At 40.6% G+C, this 23,773-nt stretch overlaps 1 protein-coding gene across 3 annotated transcripts in view; it reads left to right on the forward strand.

The window, feature by feature from the left end:
• The first annotated feature begins 649 nt into the window (after positions 1 to 649).
• Positions 650 to 23,773, forward strand: part of LOC140496036 (transcription factor Dp-1-like) — a 54,494-nt gene continuing 31,370 nt past the window's right edge. Inside the window, exons 1-5 of one of the 3 annotated variants that reach the window (XM_072595495.1) lie at positions 651 to 1,169; positions 2,657 to 2,748; positions 12,808 to 12,874; positions 14,194 to 14,294; positions 18,013 to 18,134. In XM_072595495.1, the coding sequence (XP_072451596.1) occupies positions 2,737 to 2,748; positions 12,808 to 12,874; positions 14,194 to 14,294; positions 18,013 to 18,134 (302 nt within the window). In that variant the 5' untranslated portion in view covers positions 651 to 1,169; positions 2,657 to 2,736. Of the gene's footprint in view, positions 1,170 to 1,630; positions 1,730 to 2,656; positions 2,749 to 12,807; positions 12,875 to 14,193; positions 14,295 to 18,012; positions 18,135 to 23,773 lie in introns of those variants that run through there. The other 2 variants (XM_072595496.1, XM_072595498.1) reach the window with 2 other exon arrangements.

Here is a 23,773-nt window from a genome sequence, read left to right on the forward strand (position 1 = left end):
TGGATGCTGCCTGTTCCGCTGTGGTCTGCAGCATTTGTTGTACAGACCATGGCCATGTCTAGTGCTCACTGACGGGATGTGCTCCACACCCACAAGCACTTCCTACCACTATTGGGACTCAGTTGCCTAAGCTAGACACGCGCCAAGAGAAATACAAATTGGTCCTCTTTATCAGGCTGTGGTTGCGAATAAGCGTTATCTTACCTGGACAGAATGCCTTCAGCTGACAAACACATCCCTCAGACACACGAACGAACTCGCGCGCGCTAGTCACGTCCAACACACTTTCAAAAACAAGGGGGCGTGGCCCGGCAACGGGGAAGATGCGCGCGCTCGCCCTGGCCCAGCCTCCGCCAATCGCCAACCTCGATGGATGAGACGGCCGGGGGGGGGGGTTCACTCCGTAAGACCGATTTTCATTGGGCGACGGGGAGAGCGATGGGCGGTGACGGCCGTCCGCCGCGGGCAGGGCCAATCGCGAGGCGCCGGCGCCTTCGCGGAGGGAGGGGGTGGGAGAAGCGAGGGGACGGCTCGTCGGATAGACCAATGGGCCAGGGCCAGGGAGGCGGGGCCGAGCGAGGAGCCAATGGCGAGGCGGCGCGAGCCGGACACCGCCAAGATCGGTTGAGGATGAAAACAGTTGCGAGCGGCTGCAGGCAGCTTCATTTTGGCCGGATCGGTGTGAAGGCTGGTGGGGAGGGAGACGGGGCGGCAGCGGGCTGGAAAGCATACCTTATCCCATCCTAGGACCATCTGAACACCCTCGTCTGCCAACCCTCCTCCTCCCTTCCCCTCCTCCTCTTTTTAACCCACCCTGCACACCGATAAAAAACTGACAAGAAACAAAAAAAAACTGAACCCTTCCCGCCTCCCAGAGAATAATGACAATGTAATTCCAGTGGAGTGGAGCTGAGTTTTATTTTAATTTCACATCCATTCCCCTGATGTGTCTGAGGTGCTGGGCGAGAAGCGGCGATTTGCTTCATTTCCCTCACTCACCCCCTTCCCCCTCCACCCCCTTCTTCATTTGATAAATCGCTGTTATATTTATTTTAAATTTCTCTTCATTCACCCCAGTCCCCCTCCCCTCTCACCCTCCTGGAAAGAAGGGAAAAAAAAATTGAGAAAGCGCCGCCTGTGGAGTCGACAGATTGAAATGTGTTGAAAAGGTATCATCGCTTCATATCGCTCTTTTTTTTCCTTAAGAAAATAGGGAAAGGGATATGTGATCGGCCTGATTTTTGGCTTCAAACTAAGCTTTTCTTAAGTTTCTGGTCTCGATTTTTATCTCGGTGATCTTCCTGGAAATTAGTTAAAATGACTGAAATGTTTTTATTGTTGTTGCTTCATTTTTCTTTTTGACACGAATTAAGGAAGGAGGCCTGGTATGGTGGGGAGAAGGTGGGGGGGGGGGGGGGGAGTTGAGAGAATTGTTTTTTTTCAGCTATAATCTTTCAGTACTGGTGTGAGTCCCATCTGCTGTTGGTTTGGCTTCAGGTTGTTTACAGTAAGACAGCCCCTGGCTTCAAGGCCTACAGGCTCCAGATGAGGAGGAGGAGGAGGAGGAGGGGAGGGGAGAGTGCCGAGGTTGGAGGTGTCCCAAGTTGAAGTGGAGGGGGGGGGGGGTAAGGGGAACTGTAAATGCAACCCGAGTTGTTTAAAATGTATGAATTTCGCTAGGTTTTCAATTTTAAAAGGGAATTGAAGCGCCTCCAAATACAATACCAGAGTAAGTATGCAAGGCATCAGCACGAAAGACAAAAGCAATTGCAGGCTAATTTATCTAAAACTTTTTTTATCGTCCAAACTTCTTGACGTTGTGAATGTGCATAGGTTTTATATCTGTATGTATGATCTTGAAGGAGCCACATCTTGGGAGCAATGAATATTCTGATGAAAGGGATAAGCTCTCTCAGAAGGTTTGTTTCGAGCATGCTTGCAAAGTAAAAAGTGTGATCTTTTAAATGTTCTGATCGTTAACAGGACGGCGGGTATAAGGTGTGGAAGATACTAGTCCTTAGTACCGAATTTAAAAAAACAGCGATTATTAAATGTATTTGTTTTTCATATTCGTGTATGTGGTGGATAGGCCATGAGGCCTGGCGGGGCCTTAATGCTAACTGGTCTGCAGGAAACCGGTTGTTAACGTTTTGACTTGATGTATTCTCGTATTATTTTAACATTTGACCTTAGTTCGCTAAAGTAATAACGTTGATCAGGTTTTGGTGTAGGTTTTAGACTAATGTAAACTGCAGATTGTGCAAAACCTGATCTAACAATTTGCCTAGTTGCTTCTGGAAGACTAGGCCCCAGCAATCTTCTTTAGTAATTTCCAAATTAAGTTTTATTTGTATGCAATTACCAAGTTTCTTCAGTTTTTCATGTCTATATTATTTTCACTTTGTAATATTTGTACAAACATTTAAAATGAACTAGAAAGTGCACAATATAATGAGCAATTGACTGCATAAATAAAGAAAATTGCAGTGTTTTGCTATGTAATGTAGCATTAAATGCAGCAAGCCAAATAAGCATTGAAGTTTTAAAAAGTTGAGTTAAATGAAGGTGTAAGTTCACTGACTTTGTTATATTTTGTAACTTGTGAATAAAATAAGTTTACTGAAAAAATTGTTCAGTTTCAATCTTTTATTTTTAGGTGCTGTTACAGTGGAATCCTGCATGTTTTAATTTTGGCAATCGAGCTATCCAAAATTCAGCAATAAAAGAACCATTAACATGGCCAAAGATGTAAGTCTAATGTTTTTGCCAAAAATACCGCCTTAATTGTGAACTTTTATCCAACAAAATTCAGTGACATTAGCTGACATTCGTGAATTAATCCAAAGGTGTCCTTGGCCTTATTTGCTTTTGTAGAATGGAAGAAAATTTTCACTTTCTATAGTTTACCTCTTATTGCAATTCATTAGGATTTTGTTAAAATATTTTGCATCCAATTATTTGCATTTATGTCAGCAAACAAGGTGGCCAAGATCCGCAAAGATCATGAGGTGAACAATTGTTGGGTCATATTGCAGTGTGAGGTGAATGTGGTTTATTAGCCAGTATAAAAAAAGGCTTCTTCAAATAGTGTCATTGTGTTTCAGTTGTTCTTCAGGTACATCTGTCTCAATCCAACAGCTGGCAGAAGCCATGGAATCTATATATCCAATTGAACAGATAAATGGGTTAATGTCACATCAAAAAACAGCAGTTCCAGTAATGCAATGTAGATCTCTATACGATATGTTGAAAGATCTGCCCACACTATATGAGGGCATATCTGACTCTAGCTTAAGTGCAACATGCTTACACTTACAAAATCAAACACATTGTAATTTTTAACCCACAGTTTACTCTTTACTCTTGTGATTGTAAGCCTTGAAAATTCTATTTTGCTGCAAACTCCTCTGTAATTCCTGCTGTTCTTGCAATCATGATATTTCTGTGTGGTCCATGGCCCTTCGCCATCTTTTAGCCTTTAAAGTTCTGTAGACTGACAGTTCTGTGTCATTATATCCTAATGATTTGCTTTATCATTGTGTCAGAAGTTATAATTGCTCAATAACCTTTTAAGTTGTGCTGACCAATAAATATCAGTAGTTTACTTTATTAACCTTCCAAAGAGAGGTTGAGAGTGGTAAATATCTTCTCTATACCCATAGGAGAAAAGTCCAACTAGTTTATTAGCTAGTTGCTGATTTGGTACTCCAATTATTTCATTAAATGAATTTTACCACATAGCTAATTTTTTTTTTCTCAAAAATGTTCTTGCTCTTTCTTTTCAAAATGCAGCAGCTGTCTGTTGGGTTATTGCCCCACTAGCAACTGGGGTAAACTTGCAGTAAATCAACAGAAATTCGCAAGTTAAGCCAACGTACATATGAATATACAAATTAGGGGCAGAAGCAGGCCATTCAAGCCTGCTTGCCCATTTAGTAAGATCATGGCTGATTTGTTTAGAATTCCACATTTCCATCTATCTCTCACTTTTGATTCCCTTCTTGACAAGCAAGTGATCTCTACTCTAACAATATTCAATGACTCTGTTGCCTCAGCTTTCTGAGGCAGTTAGTTCTAAAGTCCCACAATCCTCAGTAGAAACTTGCCCACTGTTCTGTCATGAAAGATGGGCCCCTAATTTTTAAAATAGTGTCCCCTAGTTCTCAATAGACCAGAAGAGGAAACATTTGTCCCATGTCCATCTTATCATAATTTTAAGAATATATGAATGAAATTGCCCATTACACTTTTAACCCTTGTGAAAGCAAGCCCAACCTGTCCTTGTGATAAACCACTCATGTTGACTATCAATTTGTAAATCACTCCCGAACATTCTCTAACATGCTTACATCCTTCCTTAAGTAGGGAGACCAAAACTGTACACATATTAGAGATGTGGTCTGACAAATACTGAAATTGTATCATAAAATCCTTAATTTTATGTTCTGTTCCTCTTCTAACAATAAATAGCTTTGCATTAGCTTTAATTATTTCCTTACTTGTATGCTAAGCTTTTGTAACTTATGAATTAGAATATGTAAATCACTCTAGTTCACAATTCTGCTTTTTCTATTCTTGCAAAAGTGAACAACTTCACATTTTCCCATATTGTACCCCATCTGACTTTTATCTTATTTGTTCATGGAATATGAGCCCATCCTGAATGCTCAGAAGACCATTAAGGGTCAACCACATTGCTGTGGGTCTGCAGTCATACGTAGGCCAAATCAGGTAAAGATGGCAGGATTTCTTTCCCAAAAGGACTTTAATGAACCTGATTGCCATAAAAAGCTCAATCAACAATTTTTTATTGCATTCAAATCTCACCATCTGTCACATTGAATTGCAACCCATTTCCCATCGACATTAGCCTGGGGTTGTGGATTACTAATCCAGTAACATTTTGCCCACTCAATTAATCTCTATATCAGCCTGTGACATGAAAGCATCTTCCTACCCAGCTTCATGCCTTCAATCCCCTCATCTAAGTAATTGATTTAAATTGTACAAAGTTGATATCCCATCCACAGACCCCTATAGAACCCCTCTCATCATATCCTGCCAATCTGGAAAAGACCCATTTATGTGTACTCTATTTTCTGCGAGCCAATCAATTTTCTATCCATGCTAGTATGATATTCCCTAAACTGAATTCTTGCTTTGCACAAATCTTTTATGTGGTACCCCATCAAATCTGGAATCCAAGTACAACACAAATGGACACCCCTTTTATCCACAGCATGTTACTACTTAGAATTCAAATAAACTGGTTAAATACAATTTATCTTCCATAAAACCATGCTGACTCTTCCCAGTTGTCTTGAATGTTTCCAAGTCCAAAGTTATAACCATCTTAATTGTTGATGCTAATTTCCCCACAGCAGACATCAAGATCTGATTGCACAAAGATAGGTAGGAAAATGTTCCAGAATTTCCTATTTCCTGCTTCTCCTTCCCTCCTTGAGCATGAACTTGATTACACTGCAGGTACCAATCTCCGACTGTGTTCTAGGATCAGCAACCCCAAATTACATTTGTAGTTTTTCTTTTTTCTGTCTACTTTGACTATAATATATACTGGGAACTTTACTGAGTAGTTGCATCACATCTATGAAGTACTAAATTATATACCTAAAGAGCAGGTCATCAATGCATTTCAATAGGACAGGTGGGATGTGTTGACTTCAAAGATATGTAAGCTTAGCATAGAATTCACAAAAATCATACAGTGCAGGATGAATGCACATGGCTCATTTCTGCTGACTGCTTGTTTGAAAAATCTATCCAATTAGTTCCACACCCTGTTTTCCCCTCCCCTCTATATCTTTGTAAATTTAGAGTCATAGAGATGTACAGCATGGAAACTGACCCTTTGATCCAACTCGTCCATACCAGCCAGATTTTCTAAATTTATCTATTCTCATTTGCCAGTGTTAAACCTGTATCCCCCTAAACCCTTCCTATTCATTCACCCATCCAGATGCATTTTCAATGTTGTAATTATACCTGCCTCCTCCGCTTCCTCTGGCAGTTCATTCCATACGCACACCATGCTTTGCGTGAAAACGTTGCCCCTTGGGTCCCTTTAGAATCTTTCCCTTCTCATCTTAAACCTATGCCCTCTAGCTTTGGACTCCCCTATCTGGGGAAGATACCTTGACTATTCACCCTATCCGTGCCTCTCATGGTTTTATAAACTTCTATAAGGTCACCTATCAGCCTCCGATGCTCCAAGGAAAATAACCCAGCCTATTCGGCCTCTCCCAAGAGCTCAAGCCTTCCATCACTGGCATCTTTAATATCGAATTTGTCCTTTCCAACCTTTTGGGGTAGTCCATTCCTTATCATAATAAGGCTATATTATTTTTAACAATGATTAATTGTATTAAATCTCTATTTGCTTAACGTTTGAGACTTGTAGAAGTTGAGTTCTTGACTGATATACTGTTGTGGTTCTATTATATTAATATGCTATGTAATGACTATAAATTCTTGGTTTACCCTTATTTTACAAATGTATTTGTATAGTGACTCTAACATTACAACATGTACCATGATGGTTCACTCCAGGTTACAAGATATGCAGGGGCAGCAGGCAAATTTGCCCTCAAAAGCTCCAAAAACAAATCCTGAAAAACCAGTGAGAGAAAAATCGCCTGGGTATGTGAGAAAGATTAAAATCGGTGAGGAGCACCGATCTCTCACTGGTCCTTTGTTTAAAAAAACAAGGTTTTACACAGCCACTTGAGGTGATAATGAGTTTAACTATTTAGTTTAAAGAGGCAGATTTTAAGTTTTATCCAAAAAGGAAAGTGATGTGAAGAGGATTAGAGTATGAATTCTAGAAAAGGCCTTGCTGCTGAAAGCAGAGTCACCAGTGGTGTCATACTTGAAATCCACAACGTCCTTAATGGGCTTTGCACATAAACTATTCAGTTGAAATTGGGTGGGCAGGTGGTTCAGTGGTTAGCACTGCTACATCACAGTGCCAGGGCTTTGGGTTCAATTCCAGCCTCGGGTAACTGCCTGTGTGGAGTTTGCAAGTCGTCTCTGTGTCTACATGGGTTTTCATTGTGTGCTCCGGTTTCCTTCATTTGTGGCGGCACAGTGGCTCAGTGGTTAGCACTGCTGCCTCACACAGCGCCAGGAACCCGGGTTCAATTCCTGCTTTGGGTGACTGTCTGTGTGGAGTTTGCACATTGTGCCCGTGTCTGCCATCTTTAGGGATCTATGGATAAGTGCATGGTGGCTCAGTGGTTAGCACTGTTTCCTCACAGCACCAGCGTCCCAAGTTCAATTCCAGCCTCAGGCGACTGTCTGTGTGGAGTTTGCACATTCTCCCTGTGACTGCGTGGGTTTCCTCCGGGTGCTCTGGTTTCCTCCCACAGTCTAAAGATGTGCAGGTCAGGTGAACTGGCCATGCTAAATTGCCCATAGTGTTAGGTGCGTTGGTCAGAGGGAAGTGGGTTACTCTTCAGAGGGTCGGTGTAGACTTGTTGGGCTGAAGGGCCTGTTTCCACACTGTAGGAAGTCGAATCTAAATTGCCCATTGTGTTCGGTACATTAGTCAGGGGTAAATATAGGGTAGGGGAATGGGTCTGGGTGGGTTACGTTTGGGGTCGGTGTGGACTTGTTGGGCTAAATGGCATATTTCCATCTGGAAGCATGGGTGATTTTCTGGATGGTGTAGGTTAATAGATTTTTTTTAAAAACAAAGGTTAAAAATGGCCAGAATTAGGAATGTAGATATATTTTTTGTGGGGCTGCTAAAGATTAGAGATTAGAGAGGCAATGGACGGTTGTGAAAATGAGAAAAATTGAGGCAATGTTGGGCAATAATAATGAGTAATTGATGTATGGGATTTGGAGCAATGAACATGGGCAGCAGAGCTTTGGATGACCCTAAGTTTATGCAAGTTGAGATGTGGGAGGTTGTCCAGGGGTCTGTTGAAATGTAGAAAGATATGCTAAATGCAGTATCAGATACATCTTAAAAATATGCTGTTGACCGGGCGAAGCCTTTTTTCCAACTTGCTCTTGGGATATGAGCATCGCTGGCTGGTCAGTATTTATTGCCCATTCTTAGTTGTCCTTTGAGAAGGTGGATGGTGAGCTGTCTTCTTGAGTTGAATTGAATTTATTGTCACGTACCGAGGCACAGTGAAAAGCTTAGTCTTGCGAGCAATGCAGGCAGGTCGTGTAGTTAAGTAGCATAGATAAGTAAATAAGTAAATAATAAAGTTTTTAAAATGTGGCAAAAATAAAACATAGATACAGGCGAATGTTAAGAGTGTGACCCATTCAGTATTCTAACAGTAGAGTAGAAGCTGTTACAAAATTGGCTGGTGCGTGTGTTCAGGCTTCTGTACTTTCTCCCCAGTGGTAGAGGTTGTAGTAAGGCATTGCCAGGGTGAGATGGATCTTTGAGAATGCTGGCAGCCTTTCCTTGACAGCGGGGCCTGATAGATGGATTCGAGAGATGGAAGGTTGGCCTTTGTGATCATCCGGGCCAAGTTCACCACTCTCTATAACCATCTCAGATTGTGAATGGTGCAGTTGCCATATCAGGTAGTGATACATCCAGACAGAATTCTCTCGATGGTGCACCTGTAAACGTTGGCAAGGGTATTCACCATTTTGCCAAATTTTGTCAGCTGCCTGAGCAAGAGGAGATGTTTGTGGGCTGTTGTAACCAGTGTGTCCACATGAAGAGTCCAAGGAATGTTGACAACCACTCCCAGGAGTTTGACACACTCAACTTGTTCCACCTCTGTGCTATTAATGTGTGGGGGGCATGAGTAACATCCTGCTGAAAGTCAATAATGAGATCCTTGGTTTTGCTGGCATTGAGAGTTAGGTTGTTCTCAGTGCACCATTTTTCCAGGTCTTCCATCTCCTGTCTGTAGTCTGTTTTGTCACCATCTGAGATTTGACTGACTTTGGTGTCATCAACGAACTTGTAAATGGCATTAGTCTGGTATTTGGCAACGCAATCATGGGTATACAGTGCGTACAGTAGGGGCCTGGGGTGTTGTGTTAGTGAGGATGAAATATTTTCCTCAATCTTCACTAATTGTGGCCTGTGGGTCAGGAAACTGAGAATCCATTTGCAGAGGGTGGTGCTGTAGGTAGAACTACAATACCCTTGGGAAAGGTTTTCCAGAATTTTAACTCAGCAACATCGAGGGACTGGAGATACATTTCCAAGTCCATATGGTGAGTCGCTTGGAACGAAACCTACATACGATGGTGTTCTCATGTACCTCCTGCCGTTCTTCTAGATGGAAGTAGTTGTGGATTTGAAGGCGCTGTCTGATATTCTTTAGTGAATTTCAACAATATTTTGTAGATAGTACACACTGCTGCTGTTCCTGAAGTGGTGAAAGGACCTAGTGTATGTGGTGCCAATCAAATATGCTGCTTTGTCCTGGATGGTATCCTGCTTCTTGCATATTGTTGCAGCTGCACTCATCTAGGCAAGTGGGGATTATCCCATCACACTCCTGACTTGTGCCTTGTAGATGATTGGAGAGTCAAGAGGTACGTTCCTATCCTCTGTTCTATTCTTGTAGCCACCGAATGTGAATGGCAAGTGCAGTTGAGTTTCTGGTCAATGGTAAGCTCCTAGGATATTGTCAGTGGGGGATTCAGTGATGGTAACAGCATTGAATATCAAGTGGTGTTGGTTAGATTATCTCTTATTGGAGATGAACATTGCCTCGCAAATGTGTGGCACGACTGTTACTTGGCTCCTGTCAACTCAAACCTGGATATTGTTCAGACCTTGTTGCATTTGAAAACAGACTCCCTCAGTATCTGAGGACATGTGAATGATGCTGACCATTGTGCAATCGTCGGTGAACATCCCACTTCTGACATCGTGATGGAGAGGGGAAGGTGTTTGATGAAGCACCTGAAGATAGTTTGACTTTGGACAGACTCCTGAGGAACTCCTGCAACTGTGATGACTGACCAACAACCAGAACCATCTTCCTATGTGCCTCCCCTCTGAAATTCAGCTCGTCAGTCCGTGTTTGAACTAAGGCTGTAATAAGTTCAGGAACCGAATGGCCTTAGTGGAATCCAAACTCTGCATAAGTGAACAGGTTGTTGCTGACCAGGTACTGCTTTAGCTCTGTTGATGACACCATCCATCATTTTACTGATTATCAAGAGTAAATTGATGGGGTGGGTTGGATCTGGGCATCTCTTTTGCATATAAGACATACCTGGGCAATTTTTCCACATTGTGAAGTAGATGCCAGTATTGCAGCTTGCCTAAGGGAGTGAAACATTCTGGAGCCCAAGTCTTTAATTCTACTTCTGGGCTGTTGTTAGAGCCCACAGCCTTTGCAGTATCCAGTGTCTGCAGTGTTTCTTGATATCATATTGAATGAATCAAATTGGCTGAAGACCGACATCTGTGCTGGGACCACAGGAGGGAGGCCAAGATGGATCATCCACTTGGCACTTCTGGCTTAAGTTTGTGTGAATGCTTCAGCTGCAAAAGGCAACTTGCAAGATAAACAGTGGAAGCAGCAAGCATTAGTTAGAGCTTAAAGAAGTTACATCAGTTGATCAGATCTGAAAGGCTTGCTACATTGAGTTGAGTGGTGGCAGATAACTGAACAGTGAAGAAGATGCAAAGACTCTCTAATATCCTCTTCCTTAGTGATTGGGGGAACCTAGCACATCAGTATGAAATCGATTATTTTTCAACTATAAGTGTTGGTTAATAATAATTTTGGTCTCCTGTTGAGGTCACAAATACAACCTTTAACCAATTTCTATTTACGGTATATCAACATGCAACTGAACGTACTGGATACTGTAAAGGCTATAAGCCTGACAACATTCCAACTTTTGTATTGAAGATGTGCCTGTGCAGTAGCTATAGGGTATATCCAAATTGTTCCAGTACAGCTACAATACTGGCATTTAGCCAAGAATATGAAAAATTACCAAGTATATTGTGTCCTCAAAGTGGAGAAAGTCTGACATGGCCAGTTGGCACCATACTGGTCTCCTCTTGAGCCCCAGAAAAATGATGGAATATATTATAAACAAAATTATTAAGCAGCATGTATTCAGCACCAATCTGCTTATTGACACACCATTCAGGTTCAGTCATGTACACTCTGCTCATGATCTAATTACAATCTTGATCCAAGCATCAACAAAAGAACTGAACTCCAGAGATGATGTCAAAATAATTGTCCTTTACATCAAGGTAACATTTGACAGAATATGCCATCAAGGAGCCAGAGAAAAATTGGACTCAATAGAAATGGAGCAAGGGGTTGAGTGTGCTGTCCACTGGTGGAGTCATACTTCACAAAATAAGATGGTTGTAGTTGTTGTAGACCAGTGAAGGTCATGACTGTAATAGGTCCTCAGGATACAGTCCTAAGCCCAACCACTTTTTAGCTGTTTAATCACTGACTGCCTATTATTATAAAGTCAGACTGGGAGTATTTGCTGTTAGTTGCATTGTGTTTTGTTCCATTCATGACTCCTCAGCTCCATACTGAAGCAGCCTGTGTTGACATTCAACAAGACCTTGACAGTATTCAGGCTGAGGCTGAAAAACAACAACTAACATTTGTCTCCACTACTAAGCGATGGCCATCGCTAATAAGCAAGAGTGTTAACTGTCTTCCCGTGGCAGAATAGAATTACCACCGCTGAATCCACCATTATCAACATTCTGACCAGAAACTAAAGAGGCCAGCCATGTATATACTGTAGCTATGAGAGCAGATAATTGGCTGGAATTACTGCAGTGTTATTTGTCTCCTTCTGCTACCAGTATCAAGGCATCAGTCGGGCATGTGATGGGATACTGTCCAGTTGCTTCAACAGCACTTGAAGCTTGACAACATCCAGGACAAAGCAGCCAACTTAAATGGCATGCATTTTAGTATCTTCAAATTTACTATTTCCATCACTAGTGCAATTTGGCAATCATGTATACCTTATGCTAGATGCAACGACACTAACTTGCGTTCAACAGTGCTTTCCAAACCTGACATCCCTGCCACCTAGAAGGGTGAGGATAGCAGATTCATGCAAACCCAGCATCTGTGTTAACCTCCAAGTTGCAAGCCATCTTAACTTGAACTTTTGCCTCTTTGTCACTGTCACTGGGTCAAATTTCTCGAACACTTTCCTAATAGCATTTGTGTACCTATGCCATATGGAATGAAACTGCAAGATGGCAGCTCACCGTCACCCTCTGAGGTGCAGTTATGGATAAACAGTAAGGTTGTCATAGTCGGTGATATCTAAATCCAGTGTAAGAATATACAAAAAAAAATCAATAAGGAAATGTTTATCTAAAATGCCACAAGCATAATTGTTGTTAAGATATCTATCTGCAGCTTGCTAGTGTGTTAGTCTTTGTTTCCTATTCTCGTGGGCTTCATAGAAACATTTATTTCTTACATGATATCTAACAAACATACTGAGAGATTCTGAAGCAATTTTGTGGCATGACTTCAGTTTGCACTGACAGTTCCACATAAATGAACTTCCTGATTAATGCTACGTGACTAAGGAAAATAGTCTTCAAAACTGGAAGGGAAAAAAAATTACTAGTGCCTGCCTTCAAAATAATAATATAGCACTGTAGTGTAGGCCTCTGAGCAAATTGTACATTTCCTGAGTGTTTCTTTTTTTGGAAATTGATACCTAAAGGAATGAAGGGAAATAACAAAATGTTGTAAAATAAATTGTTCAAACTTCTGTATTCACTAAACTGTACTAAAGTAAAATTGCTATTTGTAATATTCATGTTCTTTTTCATAGATTGGAATACTAGAAAGTAATGGCGAGATCAAAGTTTTCACAGATCAGAATGTTAGTCCAGCAAAAAGTAAGTATTGATGTGGTTTTCAATAATTTAAAATTTTAATATGTATTTCACTTGGTAAAATGAATCAGTTTTGGGGGGTCGGGAGGGGGAAAGCACATTCCATTCCTTTCAGTTGGAAGGTTCAAATTTAATGAGTTCTGCAAGCTTCATTTGGCTTTGAAAAAATTGATAACTACAATGAGATTCACTAACTGGTTCTGCCTTTTTAATTAATAAAAGTTAGGTGGTAGTATAAAGAAATTGAGCTATCTAATGCACTATTGACCAAACTGATATGCAAGGACTGGCTGCATTTTCTCCATTGCTCTTCAATGAATAGATAACCTGCTCCCAGACCTCTGCTAATTGTGCTCCAAATCAAATTGAAAGATTATGTGCAAGAATGGCAGAGTGTGGTTCTCTTCCACCTCCACCACACGCATGCATGCATGCATACACATACAAACACCCCTCAATACATATTTTGTGCACATCCCAAGCAGAAGGCAGTGTAACTGTCCATCAAATTGTACAGACATTTGGCACCATAATGCATCATTCTGCCTGAATTACTTAACACTGAACTGAATCTCCCATTGACTTAGTATCCTGATGGTCTAATACAATAATTGCTGAAGACTGCTCAATGAATGAAGGGAACATATTGATTTCTCAGTCAGTCTTTTATCTAGACAGGCAGATGGATAGAGTTGTTTCTGATCTGTTATGGCTCTAGAGGATATCAGTGGTGTCCTCTACCGAGATAATTCACCCATTTTATGGTCTAATTCTGAGGAAAATGAAAATTAAGAAAAAGCGTGGCTATAATGCCACACCTAGTTATTTGGCTTGGTCACATTTTGTGGTAAATCTTCTGAAATCTGCCGTGTGTTCTCAGGGATGATAGTCTCTGTTCTAAATGCTGAGTAGTATCTTTTGACTGGAACATGAGATTTTGCATTAAAACTAAAAACGCGGTTAACCTGTGCAACATGTATAGTACTTTTGTTGCATCCAACTATTGGCATCTGCCAATAAACCATGTGATCCAAGACTAAAATTTCATAAGTAATTTATTAGTTGTTTTGGAAATTGTTGGAATCCATAGACTTCATTAATTAAAAGAAAACACATCTGCACAGCAAGTTATGTTTGTTGTTACAAAATTATGAACCTTGTTTGCCTCCATCTTATAGTATCTCACAGGCTTCTTTTTTTATTTCTTGTAATTGACAAGTATACAGATGCTAGAGCATCTTGAACTACCAAATATTTCCATTGGTAATGTGAATACCAGAAGATGATGCTGGTGCTTGCAACCTCTCTCTTTCTCTTTACAGTTGCATTAGTGACAGTAGCATCTTCGCATCTCACCACCCCAGGGAAACAAATTTTGCCAAAAACACTGGGGCTATCAAATGTTAGTAACGCTCCTCAGATGGTAAGGATGCTGCTTTCAAACGACAAATGTTGACTGTTGCAGTATGATGGCATATCTTCCCATTATCTCACCTCTTCTGAAGGTTCAATGAGTGTTGGTAGCTCTCTTGATAACCTTACCAAGTAGGCAATCTTGATAGTGATGTGACCATATGACCAGTAATGATAAAAATATTGTAACTGAGCTCAAGCCCTCACTTTAATACGAAAGGGAGAGGAGATGATTAGATGCCCATCTGTCCTCCATGAAGTTTCTGCAGAAGATTACCTAGATTAGCAAATGAGGAACATTTGCAAGATGAGTAAGAATGCGAAAAGACATTCTGTCTATTTTGACTTACCTGCTTTACAGCCATCTATCTCCTAATACGCTTGCATATTTTTATTCTTCACTTCTATAGTTTGCAAGTCCCTTCCAAATTGCACTACCTAACAAATCCTCGACTCTACTGTTGCTATCAAGCAAGGGGATTGGGTTTTTTTTTTGAAGAATGCAGGAGGACATGCCAAGAATAGCACTAGGCATGCCAAAAAAAAGTTGACAGCTTGATGAAGCTGGACACAGTATTGACTAGAATGCCAAAGATTGGAAACTGCATGCAGTGTATAGAGCTAAGTGATTCTACTGCCAGTGGATCAGATCTGTCTAAGGTCTGCAGTCCTTTCACGTCCAGTCATGAATGATGGTGGACAATCAGTCATGGAAATCGAGGACGAAGTCTTACAAATGTCCCCATCCCTCATAACTGGGCCCAGTATATCAGCAATAAGGATGAGGCTGAAGTATTTACAACCTCTTCAGCGAGTAGCATCATGTAGTTAATCCATCTCTGAATTCTCCTAAAATCCCCGACATCACAAATTCCAGATTTCAACCAATCCATTTCAATTCTTATAATTTGAAAGTACTGAAGACACAGGTTGCTGCAAAGACTGTAGGCCATCACAATATTCTGTCAGCAGTACTGAACATGTTCCAGAATTAATGTGCCCTTAGCCAAGCTATTCCAGCACAATTACAACACTGGCAACTACTTATTTTCTTATCAACCTGTTCAGAGATGTTGTGACCCACCTCTGGAGTAGGTGGAGCTAGAACCTGGTTCTCCTGGCTTAGAATTAGGGGCACACCAATGGAACCCCAACACTGGCTTCTATATATTTTTAGGATAACCTATTCAGATGTGTTATGTCACACCTCTGGAATATGTGGGACTTGAACTGGAAATGTCTGACTCTGAGGTGGGGACGCAACCACTATACAACAGAAGGCCCACACTGGCATCTACCTGGTAATGTGAAAGTTTGCCCAGTTGTCTTGTTTACTAAAATCAGGTTAATTGTAGTCTATTCAAGCAATAGCAACACGATGGAAGGAGTCTCTAATGGAGCTAATATTTGGCATCTAAACAGCAATAATTTTCTCAGTAAAGTTCAGTTTGCATTCCAGCAGGCGCAATTAGCTCGACCCCATTCACGGCCTTGGTCAAAATATAAGCAAAGGAGCTGAACTCTAGAAATGATATGAGAAAATGCCACTTGACATCGTGGAAGCATTAAACAGAGAATGGTATGAAGGACCTTTACTAAAATTAATGCCACAGAAAATCAGCAGGGAAATCTACACCGCTTGCATAATGTTCAGCACAAATTAAGGAGGTTGTGATTGTTTGAGATCAATCCTCTCAGCACGGGACTTTGTTGCAGAAATCCTTGAGTGTTGACATGTCTAACCATCTTCAGCTGCTTTCACAATGATCTTCCTTCTTCACAGAGATATTTGCTGAATATTGCACATTTCTTAGTACCATTCACAGATCTTCCTACAAAAGCAGTTTGTCCACATGCAGCAAGACCTGGACAATATTCTGAACTGGTTGATGTGGCCAAGTGACATTGCCTGGCACTTGTGTGAGACAACTACCATCTTCAACATGTGAGAATCTCCCTTTGAAAGTCAGTGGAAATAGCATTGCTAAAACCCAATATCAAGAGTCTTCAGGTTACTATTGACCAGAAACTGAGCTGGACTAGCTTATAAATACTGTAGCTGTGAGAGCAGGTCATGGGCTGGATAATACTCTAGCAATACTTACTTGGCTCAGACTTCCAAAGTCCTGTCTGTTAACCACAATGCAGTTAAGTTAGAAGTGCAATAGAGTATTCTCCACTTGTCTGGGTGAGTGCAGCTCCATCTTCACTCAAAAGAGTGAATCCCTCCAGGATAAAAATGTCTTTTCACGTAAAACATTCACTCACCCCACCAGCAAGGCCCAGTTGTAGTAATGTATATAATCTAAAGGTTGCACTGTGGCTCCTTATCTAATCTCTTTCAACAGCACCTTCAAAATCTACCATTCAGAAGGACGAAGGCAGCAGATGTATGGAAACATCATCAATCTCATGAGAGGAATGTTTCTCATGATCTTAGTAAATAAAACAGGTTGCAATACTGCACTTGTAATCTTATCAAACCTGATAGTTTTCATTTTTAATATGGCATTCTTTAATGTGTTATACCATGTAATATTCTCCTACTTTATAAACAGGGGTCAGTGTAATGCTTGTTGCTCCATAGTGACTGGACATGTTCCATTATGACTCTCCCTGAGATTTTATTCAACATCACTAATTCCATAACACTTCCTGAATGCATTAAGCTTGACTATCAGCTCTCTTCCCCTATACACTATTTACCCACCATTTCTTATGCTGGTTCTCACATACACCGAGGTGATTAGGCTACCAGCACTCATTATCTTCATTTATGTCTGTTGATGATTTTTGATATTAATGATATTTTATTTCAACAGGGAATGTTATAAGGGGTAAAAATATAATTGGGGATAGGGTTAAAATTGTTGGAAAAAGAGGATTGAAATTGCTTGGTTTAGTACTTTTTAATTTGAGCCAATTATCACTTTTTTTATATACAAAACTTTGAGGTATTAACTTCCTTGCTCCTTCCGGAGAGTTGCCTAAACTGTTCTTTTGTTCTTCCAGTAATTGGCTTCTGATCAGCTTTGACAAAGACCAGGAAAGAAGTTCCTTTTTGTTTTGTTCCTGGGGTTGTGTTTATTACAAGAAAACCTAGTTAAGGATAGCTCAGAAAAGGATATGGCTTAGCAATTTGCAAATAAAAGGATGTTGCTTGCTAAATCAATTGAAGCAAATCCTAACTTTCCAACTATGGCCATTTTTCCTCCCACAGTTCAAATATTTATCCAATTTTACCTTGCATTGAAATGATTTCTATCTTAAACGTTCCATGCTCTAACATTCTTCTGTTCAAAGAAGTTAGTCCTAATCGACCATTGATGGAGAAATCAAAGACCAGGCCTTTTCCTTTCTGTGTGAAACATCATGTGATGCTTTCAGTGTACCATACAATAATATATCTGTATACTCTCATACACTAAGACTAGGAGTTCACTTTTAAAAAAAAGTTATACCATACATCTTCGCAAATCGTTCTGCACAGAAGAACCCCTCTACTCGTTGCTCTTGAAATGTCATGCATCGCAATTGAAGTATGTTGTTTTCTGACTTTTCTACAGAGAATATACAATTTACTATGTATTTAATCTTTAAGCTAATATGATCTCATTGAGAATCAATTTCAATTTGAGATAAGTCAAAGATGGTGCTATTATCTTTAAACTGTCTTGTTTGTTTAAACAATTTTTAATCCCTTTCTATTTCTTCCATTTCCTATTTAGATAATTAGTACACCTCAACGGACACCGACAACACCAACTGTTCTAGTGGGAAGCCCCCATGGTCCTAATATACACATGTTAACTCAGGGTGAGGCATCAGACTCTTCTCCATGGAGTACAGGGTAAAGAAAACAAACTTGTTCGTATTGCACTTTAAGGAATCTAGATTTTTCTTTGCATCACGTTTGTAAAATTGAACTGTTTTCTAAATCATGTGCTCATTGTTTTGTTGAAATTCATTTCTTTTTTGAGTTTGTGAAGCTCTGTCTGAGTGGAATAGTTTCTATGGACCACAAAGCTTTACAGCAATTGTACTGAAAGATTAATCCAATTTTTCGATAAAATATTGTATTTTTATATTGTTCCAAATCCATTAAACTTTAATCCTTAACTGTTGAAGACAAAGCATTTAACCAGCAGTAAAAAGTTAATTGTTAAATAGATTAGCAATTCTTCACAAGATCTGACTAAATCTCATAAAGCATTATCACACAATGGGTTCCATCACTCAAAAACTGTATGCTATTTTAAGATATCCAGGAAGACAGTGGTAATAGGCAGCTTCTCTGCACTGTCCCTCTTCTCTTAGAAGCCTTAACTCCAACAATAAATGCAGTGAGTTCATGGATTTTTCTTTTGTATTACAAAAATCAAGACTGTTTGTTCTTCTGCTTTCCTCTTTTCCCACCCTCTCCCCTCCACCCTGCCCGCCACCAACCCACCACTTCCTCTAAGGTTTCCACTTGATTAACCATTAATTCAATTCTGCCTCCTAGTTCTCCTCTTCCCTCCTCTCCTGTCCAAACTCTCCTTATCAGTGAGCCCACCTTCCTGCTCCCAACTCATACTACACAGATTCTCCATCTTTGTATATAAATGTTACATTGCTTTCTCTCCCACCAAAACTCCAGGCGGCCTTCCTTTGAATCTGTCGTCATATTTCTCCTCAAGAACAAAACTCCTAAGCCCCTCTACCTTAGAAATGACTATGCACATTAAACCTCTTTTACCTCTTAAGTTGCCTTTCTTGGGATTCCATTGGCAGCATCTTCTGGTCCTGACTAATGACTAATTTAAGGGCATATTCCCATCATCATTTCCCTGCAATTAGTTTTGCCCCATGCAGGGAAAAATAGACACCACACACCCAACCATTCAGAGAGGGCTGGTAGGCTCTCGTTTGAGGAAAGGAAATCCCTCTATCTGTAGTAATTTGCTCACAAGTGAGAAACTGGCCATGGGGAAATGGGTGCTAGTTTGAAATTGACCAATAGTCCAGTTTCATCAGTACTGCTGGTAGCTTGCCATGGGACATGAATGAATTAAGCTAGAACGCTCAGGGCAGCATGCTGAATTTCTTTGAAGCCTGCATTTGCAGTGTAATGAAAAGTATAATAATTTTCTGGAAATCTAATGGAAATATTTAGATTTGAGGATGGTGGAAAGATGAGATGAATAACAAATAAAGTTGATTTATTTAATCTACTCCATGAAGGAAGTATCATTTTTTTTCTCCAAGATGAGTTAAATATTATTCAACATTGGGCAGTGTTGCTGAACAAAAAGACGTTGGAGTGTAGGTTCATAGTTCCTTGAAAGTGGAGTCTCAGGTAGATAGGATAATAAAGAAAGTGTTTGGTATGCTTTCCTTTATTGGTCAGAATATTGAGTATAGAAGTAGGGAGGTCATGTTGCATGTGTACAGGACATTGGTTTGGCCTCTTCCAGAATATCATGTGCTATTCTGATCTCCCTCCAATAGGAACAATGTTTTAAAACTTGTAAATCTTTTCTGAACCCTTTCAAGGACTAGCGAGTTTTGAGAAGATTTGTAGCTCATGTTGAGGTTTTGGATGTAGGTTTGCTCACTGAGCTGGAAGGTTCATTTCCAGACGTTTTGTTACCCTACTAGGTATAATCTTCAGTGGACTTCAGGTGAAGCAATGTTGAAAATTCCTGCTTTCTATTTGTGTGGGTACTGAAATACTGAAGATGTTACCTAGTAGGGTAGTTAAACGTCTGGAAATGAACCTTCCAGCTCAGTGAGCAAACCTACATCCAAAAAGTTACAAGAATGTTGCCAGAGTTGAAGAGTTTGAGCCACAGGGAGTGGCTGAGTAGGCTGAGGCTGTCTGTCACACTGATATTGTAGCTTGCAAGTCATAGAGGTATTTTAAGGAGCAAAGGACAACACAGTGGCTCAGTGGTTAGCACTGCTGCCTCACAGCACCATGGACCTGTGTTCAATTCCCGCCTTGGGCGACTGTCTGTGTGGAGTTTGCACCTTCTCCCTGTGTCTGCATGGGTTTCCTCCAACAATCCAAAGATGTGCAGGTCAGGTGAATTGGTCATGCTAAATTGCCCATAGTGGTAGGTGCAGTAGTCAGGGGTAAAGATGGGGTAGGTGAATGGGTCTAGGTGGGTTCCTCCGGAGAGTTGGTATGGGCATGTTGGGCCAAATGGCCTGTAGGGAAAACCCAAGTTCCTCATACTGAGTTAGCAAAATATACCTGTCATTAAGATCACAAGTTCAGAAATGACAAGTTACTTGTGAATCATACATTGACCAAAAATTGTAGTACCTTCAGGCTCCCTGGCTGAGAAGTAGTGCAACCACTGCAACACAAGAGCCCAAAGTTCCTCATAATAGATATTTTCTAATCAATTCAAAAATGTTATTGCTTAACTCTGGAGCAGATGGGACTTGAAACAGGGCCTCCTGGCTCATATAGGGACATTGCCACAACGGTATAACTGCAGAGTTCCTCTTAATCTCATCTCCGGCTCAACTGTCTTCAACTCTGACTGTCAATTATCTTTCCTCCGTCGGAAGTAGATGATGTTGCCAGGGTTGGAGGATTTGAGCTATAAGGAGAGGCTGAATAGGCTGGGGCTGTTTTCCTTGGAGCATCGGAGGCAGTGGGGTGACCTTCTAGAAATCATGAGGGGCATGGATAGGATAAATAGACGGTCTTTTCCCTGAGGTGGGGGTGTGCAGAACTAGAGGGTATAGGTTTAGGGTGATAGGAGAAAGATATAAAAGAGACCTAAGGGGCAACCTTTTCACGCAGAAAATAGTAAATGAATGGAATGAGCTGCCAGATGAAATGGTGGAGGCTGGTTCAATTACAGCATTTTAAAAGGCATCTGGATGGGTATATTAATAGGAAGGGTTTAGAGGGAAATGGACCAAGTACTGGCAAATGGGACTAGCTTAGGTTAGGGTATCTGATTGGCATGGACGAGTTGGACCAAAGGGTCTGTTTCTGTGCTGTACATCTGACTCTAAGTAGGGGAGTGCTTAATTCTAATCACTACTTCTTAGTTAATGAAGTAGTCCATGCCTGCATGCAGCTAATATGATACCATCTGATAGTGATACTGGTCAAAGTGAAACCTGACTTGACTATAGGTTCTATTTTTGCTATTTGTTTAGCTTGGTGAGCATTCACTGAATATATTTTCAAGAAATAACCAAGATACTTTGGGGGTAAAAAAGATAATCAAAGTTTATCACAAAAGAGAAAAGCAACAAACTACTGCTCTGTACATACAAACTATTCAAAACCATCTAGCCACCGTTATCACAAGTAAAGATTCAACCCTTTTACCTTCAGCATAACCCTGCTTATATGAAGCCCCAGTGAAGGGTCATCTTTTATTCACTTGAAATAAGCTTATTCAGTTGATACATTTGAAATTTGTTTCTGAAGTTCTCTTTCTAACTGAATTCTAGATACTTTCAGAGCAAACACTTGAATTTTCCATACCCTCCGCTTCTGGAGTTTTTGTTCTGTACTACTTGCTACTTTTTTTTGTATACTACTTTTTGCTCTGAATCAACCTGCACATACTGCCTGACCACCTGGATAATTCTGCCTTTGAGACTGTGGGCTGCTGGAGCTAGGCAATAGTGTTATTTTTAATTTTCTCTTCTACTCTTGTTCCTAATGGACTGAACTATTCGCCTTAAGGGTTTTAAAGATACATATAATGCAAACTTCAGATTACCTGTCACCATGCTCAGAATATGAATGAAATTAAAACTACTTCCTTCACTCTTCAGCACAATAAAAAGTACTAATCAAGTTTAAAGCAGTATGTTGTTCTGTGTATTTTAGGACCCAAGTTTCCTAATAAATCATGTGCCTTCATCACACCAGCAAGGTCTGGACAACATTTGAGCTTGGGCAGAAAAGTATCATTTTATGCTGCACAAGTTGCAGACAGTAAATCCCGTTCTGAGGAAGGGTGACTTGATCTGAAATGTTAACTGATTTCTCTCCACAGATGCTGCCAGACCTACTGAGCTTTTCCAGCAATTTTTGTTTTTGACTTAAAGCATCCACAGTTCATTTAGATTTAAGAAATTAATCCAATTTGTGGGAATCTTAACCATCTCACTGACATCCAGTGGTCTTACCACTGCTGAAACCCTCACCATCTGATCCTAAGGGTTGCGATTGATCAAACTTTAAGTGGCCCAGCTGCATAAATAGAATGGCTACAAGAACACAGAGTAGAGTCTGAATTTTGCCTTGAGTAATTCCCTTCCAAACTTTCTAAATCTTAACAATTAAACAACATATGTCAAGAATATGTTTGAATACTCTGCACTTGCCTAGATAAGTAACAATCAAGAAGATAGTCAATTCCAGGACAACACAGTATCTTGTGCACCAAATCTCTCACAGTCGGCAGTGTCTATCATCAAGAGACAATGGGACAACCAGTCAAACCTCCTTTGACAGCATCTTGCAAACCTGTACTCTATCAGATAGAAGAACAAGACAGCAGAAACTTGAAAACACCACAACTCACTCATTTCACAAAGCTTCATGTCATTCTCATTTAGATTAGGTTACCTACAATATGGAAACAGGCCTTTCGGCCCAACAAGTCCACACCGACCCTCTGAAGAGTAACCCACCCAGTCCCAGTTCCCTCTGACTAATGCACCTAAGACTATGGGCAATTTAACATGGGCAATTTACCGGAGGAAACCCACACAGACACTAGGAGAATGTGCAAGCTCTACACACAGTCGTCAAGGCTGGAATCTAACCTGGGACCCTGGTGCTGTGAGGCAGCAGTGCTAACCACTGAGCCACTGCCACCCAAAAAATTTAAAAAGCGTTGTTACTTTCTCACTGTCACTGGGTGGAACTCCTTTTCTAACAGGACTTGTGGATAAACCTACATTCTATTTGCTTCAGAAATAATCAAGTCATGTAGCATGGAAACAGACCCTTCGGTCCAACTAGTCCATACCGACCATGTTCTCAATAAACTAGTCCCACATGTCTGCATTTGGCCCACATCTCTCCAAACCATTCCCATTTGTGTCTTTATCCAAATGTCTATTCAATTTTGTAACTGTACCTGCATCCACCATTTCCTGTGCCAGTTCATTCCACACATGAGCCACTCTTTTTTTAAAAGAAAATGTCCTTCATTTTTTATTAAATTTTTCTCCTCTCACTTTAAAAATACGCCCCCAGTTTTGAATGCTCCCACCTTAGGCAAAAGACCTTTGCTATTCACCTTACCCATGCCCCTCATGACCCTATAAACCTGTAAGGTCACCCCTCAATCTCCTACACTCCAATTTTTTTTAAAAAGTCCCAGCCTATTTTTATAACTTAAATCCTCCTTTCCTGGCAAGATCCTGGTAAATCTCTTCTGAACTCTTTCAAGTTTGATAATAGCTTTCTATAACAGGGCAGCCAGAACTGGGCACACTACTCCAGAGAGGCCTAAC

The sequence above is a fragment of the Chiloscyllium punctatum genome, chromosome 25, assembly GCF_047496795.1.
Source record: "Chiloscyllium punctatum isolate Juve2018m chromosome 25, sChiPun1.3, whole genome shotgun sequence".
In the NCBI taxonomy this organism is placed as follows: Eukaryota; Metazoa; Chordata; class Chondrichthyes; order Orectolobiformes; family Hemiscylliidae; genus Chiloscyllium; species Chiloscyllium punctatum.